General features: G+C 39.0%; 1 protein-coding gene across 1 annotated transcript in view; it reads right to left on the bottom strand.

Annotated features, from left to right (window-relative positions):
* Positions 1-62: 62 nt before the first annotated feature.
* The window catches only part of nav2a (neuron navigator 2a), a 161,084-nt gene continuing 155,064 nt past the window's right edge, over positions 63-6,082 (bottom strand). Inside the window, exon 40 of the mRNA XM_072464771.1 lies at positions 63-5,440. Within this exon, the coding sequence (XP_072320872.1) occupies positions 5,321-5,440 (120 nt within the window). The 3' untranslated portion in view covers positions 63-5,320. The remainder of the gene's footprint in view (positions 5,441-6,082) is intronic.

The following is a 6,082-nucleotide window of genomic DNA, read 5'->3' as shown; positions in this document are numbered from 1 at the left end:
CACATTTATGAAGTGAAAGAGGTCAGATGAAGCTGAGTATTCAATAATTCCAAAACACAATATTGCCTTATAAATAATGCTCATTTATTAAATCAGAATAAGTTAAGACAAGCACAAGCGCGCAGACGCGGGGTCAGTTCAAGTAACAAATGTCTCTACAAAAAGCCCCCGATGTGTCGCCACAGTTTTCCAAAGTATTTACAGGACATTTTACAAATCCAAATGTACAGAGCAAAGACACTTTCATGACAGGTCCTAGAAGGTCACCGTTCTGTTGTGCTTTTTTAAGGCGCAACAGACACACGACTTTACGGCGCAGCCAGGGAAAAACGCGCTGTCATTTTGAGTTCACGACATTTACATAGGGCTGAGCGACGACACATCACTGCAAACACGTTCAAAAGTCCCCTGCGCCAGCCTTTTTATTATGTATATTTTATGTTTTATACATGATTTTTTTAACATTTGCAAGAATGGATTATGTTCTGTTAGTTATTTTAACACTTCCGATACAACCACAACAATATCATAATATGTAGCAGTAATTATTAGGGATGAAACGGTAACCGAAATATACTATTGGAACGTCCAAGGTTACTACAGCAGCTAAAAATCAGAGGGAGCTACTATAGACCATGATGCTTTGCTCCACTTCAGCACAGGCAACGTGACGACAAAGCTGTTTTTAAACTTTTTTACGCCATCATTATTTAAATTTTGACAGTAATCAGCCGTACCAAAGTCGTGTCAAGGCATTTTTAAAGTAAAAAGTAACACCTAATCCCAATGTTGTGGCATGACATGGATACGGCGTCAGGAGGAAACCGCAGAAGTTTTGTTACAGAACAAATAACTGCATTCAAATGTATTTAACCAACTTCAAGTGGAGTTCAACCCTTAAATTACACAATAACTGTGTTGTAATATGTATTTTTGGTACAAGGATTTAATTACTTACTGACACTGGAGCACGTCGCGATAATATTGAACAGTAATATTCGTTGCATCCCTTGTCATTTTACTTGTTAAAACCCAAAGTCAAGTCGTCACAGTAGTAGTAGTAGTACAGCTGTAATAGTGGCAGTAGTAGTAGTAGCAGTAGTAGTATTTTCAGAGCAGCACAGGAGACTTTTCAACATGGCTTAAACCTAGCAGCGCCCTCCAGTGGTTTACCTCCAAAACATTCCTGAAACGCCAAAGAACCTTGTGCAAAGACTTATTTAATCATTATTTAATGCGTCTTGTCCGAAAACACAAAATAAACGTAACGACGAGATCCAGTGAACAACACACAGGATCATCTGATATTCATTTGAAAAAACTGAAATTGTAAATTATTTGGTTGTTTAGGAATACATTTACCTGCTACGATTAATACTGCGGATGCACACAGACACGACAGAATTTAAAAACCATAAAAAAATGGCAAAAATCGGGCCAACTTTGACAGCGACCCCTCAAATTTGGGACCAAACCATTTGCTGTGAGCACGGAAATGCAAAATAAATGCATTTAGAGCCGGAATAAATACTGCTGATTCACTTAGAAAATGTTTAACACAATCATGCAACACTAGAGGACGCTGTAGTCAACAGTTTCTACATTTTTTACAGTTGTATTTTTAAACCATTCAACACCCACTTTTATATTTACCTTCTTATATTTTGTTCAAATGGAACATCCAAAGCAGCGTCGACATGTGTTTCCACCACAGACACAGGACAAAATGAGGTAAAAACCACCGGAATCTTCGATTTACAAAAGCACCAGACAAAAACAACGCTACTGTCTCTAATACATGCAACGTGCGCTGCAAAACCCAACACCTGAGGGAACAGATTTATTTTGAGTAACTTAAATGCATTTATTTATGTGTTTCAGTTTACACAGGTTTTAATCTGTAAATTTGATTTTCTTTATGTTTTACGTATAACGTTTTATGTATTTACGGCTTTTAGTTGTTCAAATTGTTTAATTATTGTTCAATAAATCGTCTTTGAGATATAATAATAATAATTATTATTTTATTTTATTATTGGCTCGAGCCTTCCAGAATGGATTGTTCTTGCCATGGTTTTTAATTATTCTTATTATAGTTTTGCATGGTAAAATTTTGCCACAACTCTGGCATTTTTGACCCCCTAACATTGATGAATGTCACACATGGGGACATAGGCTCGGCCCGAACTCGAATAAAATGGAGGTTGCGAGAACGCCCGTCGCAACAGTGCCGACTAGTTCAAAAAATAAAAAACATGAAACGCTTAATCTTTGATCCTATGCACATGAAACTTGGGACAGTGATAGAGCTACCTTTGAGGAGTAAAACGCACCTGGCAGCATCGCTCTATGATAAACAGGAAGTCAGCCATGTCGAATCAAAGTGGCACTGCCACGCTTGACTTTTTTTCCCCAAAATTGTACTTGTCCTAGGTCCTCTTGTCCGATCAAGCTCTAAACAACACCATTTGCATCTAAAGACATTGAAATTTGATAAATATTCAAAAGAATGTTGATATTCTTTACGGTCTCCGCGTAACACGCCCTCAAAAAAGGCTTAATTTTCAGTATTTTCAAGGACAAGTCACGCCTATTGGAATTGATCTACAGAGCTAATATTTCACTCACTAATGCGTTTTTATGGACTGATTGGAAATAAATACCCATGTAACAAATTTACTCTATAGCGCCCCCTACCCATTGTGTGAAAAACTCAACATTGTCTGATTTGTTTGAAACTCATGGTTTATATTTTCCTCGAGACGCCATGAAAAAAGTGCATGGCAGATATTGTGTATTTTCACAATTGGCCAGCAGAGGCGCAATGAATGCCTTCACTTCCTCTTTTATTTTGATGGGACATTTCCTCTCGTGTCGCATTAGAATTATTATTCTTTAGGCTTTATTTTTTAGACTTAACTATTTTGACTTAATTCTTTAGACTTTATTCTTTCTGCCACAACTCGGGTATTTTTGACCGCTTGAACATCAATGAAAAGTCACGGGTCACTGAGGCTCTCTCTTTTTCTCCCTGCTCAGGTCTGCGTTCAGCACAATCTTGCAATTTGTCAGGACAAACTACTATTTGAATCGCAAACTACACAATCATCAACGGTGAATTACTGAGCTTCGTTTGGTATGCCGCAAAACGCAGAAGAAAACATGGACGTGCGGGAAGTCGGTCGCGCGGGAAGGCGAGAGCCATCATCGCCGCTACCGCGGCTTTAATTATTATTATTACTAAAATGTTCTATTTTTGAGTAACTTCAAATTCACATGAATATATCATTTGTTTTAGGTAAAAGTATTATTTTTATACATGTTTAGTTACATTTACTGCTTGACTTATTTTAATCTTATTTTAATATTTGAGTGTCTCTAAAAGTGCTTTGTAAATAAATGTTTATAACTTTTATTATTATTTCAATTTATCCAGGTCCTATTATCAGTAAATAAATCTTGTTCCAAATTACTCACAACAAATTAAATATTTCCACTTCAAGTCCTTTTAAGTCATTTAAAAGCTCACGTTTTGCAGTGCACCCTTCAGGTCAGTAGAAACATCACTGTTTTATACTTTATATAATGTTAATAATAATAGATATGTATGTTTTGTTTTTTTTTTTGTACAAAATGGAGCCCTGTTCAGAGTTGTTTTAAAAGTAAGGCAAACGTTTAGTTTTTCCAGCAGCATGATAGTTTTAGTGTTGCTACGGAAGCCTGCTTGGGACAAAACCAGTGAAAAATGGATTAAGTCAAAGGAGCTTCAGTGAGTTTTGACATGTGCTTTAAAATGTGACAAATGGACACACAAAGGAGTGGAAATATCACTTTTAGATTGGTTTCCTTTGTTATCGTACTAAATATTTTAAATGTGTCGCTCTTGAATTGAACTTTATTAATTAACCCTAACCCATTTTAAAAACAAAACAAACTAAACGGTGTATGACGTGTGAGTAATGTGGTTGGTCTGATGGATGCTGGTGTTTTTAATGCTGATTTGACGCTGTTGAAAATGGCTGGTTCATGAGGCTGATATGTGCTACGTAAAAAAAAAATGATTCCGTTTTATACAGACTTGAGGGCCACAGCGGTGAAACGTTTACAGCAGTTGAGTCCAAAGAGGGCGACCTGCACCCAAACTCTGAGCATAAATAACCTTTCATATCATTATTTAAAAAAATGTCCTAAAGTTTAACCGAAGTCGATTTCAAGCCAAGAACCATCAAAACCTGGTTCAGAGTCTGTTTTAGGCAAAGAATCAACCAAAAACCAAGAGTATAGGTCTGTAATGTGGACTTTGAAAACAAAGTAGCCGTCCTGGACCCAGATCTTCACTCAAACTCGCACAGAAAGACTCAATCCGGGACTCAAACCTACATCCTTCATGTGACGTGCGACTGTGCAGCCTTGAGCGTTGACCAGATCTTCCATCACCGAATGTAGGTTTTCAAATCAAGTTGGACAAAGAATCTGGATCTAAACCAGGACTAAACCAGGTCTAAACTAGGGCTAAACCGCGTATAAACCAGGACCAAACCAGGACTAAACAAGGACTAAAACAGGCCCAAGGAGTCCAGAGTTCGGTGATAAAACAGTTCTGATTCAGGAGTAAGCCTCTGTTGACCACACCTTGTTTTTGAGAGACATTGAGAGGGAAGCCTGTTTTCAGGCTCTGTTTTATTTTGGACGCTCCGAGACAGTTTTCCATTTGCTTACTTCCTGTGAATGTTGGTACATCTGCTTCTTTTCTGAACCAAAGACTGCTTCAGTTTTGGATTTTCTGCCATTCTTCTTTCAGTTGAATCAAGAGTTTTGCAAAAGCATCAAAAGCCTCATGAGAGTGCGGCTGCTGCTGGGATTTTGGGCTCTACAAAAATAAATACAATAATAAAATGTAGAAAAAGATTCAGTTGTAGTCATGTTTTTAGGAAAAACTAAAAGTTTCGACACTCATCTGAGAGTCATTCTCAATCTGCAATACAATAATAAAATTAAGTTTAAATTACAGTTTAAAGAAGAATGCGACTTATTCCAGACTCAGCCTGGGCATCGGCGTTGTTGTATCGATTTGCGCCTTTCAAAGTTTGCCGAATGTTTCTCAGGCCCATTTCACACTGCTCACATTTTGGGTTACTGAGGGTGGACCAGTAGGGGGCGAGGCAGGGCACATGGAGGAAGTGTCTCTGGGACGAAAACCGAAGACGATCTAAACATTGGCTTTCAAGAATCAAGATAATCACGACAGATCCTGCGCTCGATGGGTTCGGTCGCTGGGTTGCCGCGGTGTTATAAGTGGAGTTCCTCCGATTGGTGTGTTTTAAAGCGCGGACTCCAGCGATTGATCGAGCAGGTCGTCGTGGTGACCGGTGCTGTCGCTGTCATAGCTCTGAGGACCGGACGAGGTGGCGGCTTCTTTTAGGCGGAGCAACATGTTCATCTGAAAAGAGAAAGAAAGAAGAACGTTCGGATCATGTTGCATGAACCTTCCAGTGGGAACCTTCCAGCGTTGATTAGTGTCCAGATCCATAAATCAATCTCAAACTGGGGATGTAGTCTGATAAATCGGATATTATCCCTACCTCACCGGGCTCAGAATAAGTGATCAACCCTGGTCATTCTGATGCTAATCAGGTACTCATCACTGATGAGGAGCTGCAGCAGATAACAAAAGGATTTATAGGACCCATTACATGGCTGTTATGATAACAAAGGAGATAAGTTTCAGGGGAAACTTAAAAGTTGAGTAGAGGATTTTTCACAGATTTAAGAAATCAGCCACGTTTTTTTTAAATGCGCATGCACACAATCACCCCCCTCCTGTTCTTTCCAAGAGGACGCCTACCATCAAACCTTGTGCACGAGCACGCTACAGCTCTGCTGCTACACGTTGTTTATTAGCGTGACCGGATCACATCGCATCTCTTGTCTCCGCAGATTTCCGTCTCTTCTGAGTCTGCTCGAACAGTCAGTGCGTTCGGTTTAGACGTCTTGGACAAGCTCTGTCCTTGTCCAAGTATACATGCAGATGAGAAAGTTTCGACTTTCTCGTCCAAGACGTCAAAACCGAATGTGAGTGAAT

This window comes from Eucyclogobius newberryi, unplaced genomic scaffold, assembly GCF_026437365.1.
Source record: "Eucyclogobius newberryi isolate DKJ021-1_F unplaced genomic scaffold, fEucNew1.0.hap1 SCAF_5, whole genome shotgun sequence".
Lineage (NCBI taxonomy): Eukaryota > Metazoa > Chordata > Actinopteri > Gobiiformes > Gobiidae > Eucyclogobius > Eucyclogobius newberryi.
Note: the sequence above shows the minus strand (reverse complement) of the source record. Positions and strands in the feature narration are given on the sequence as shown.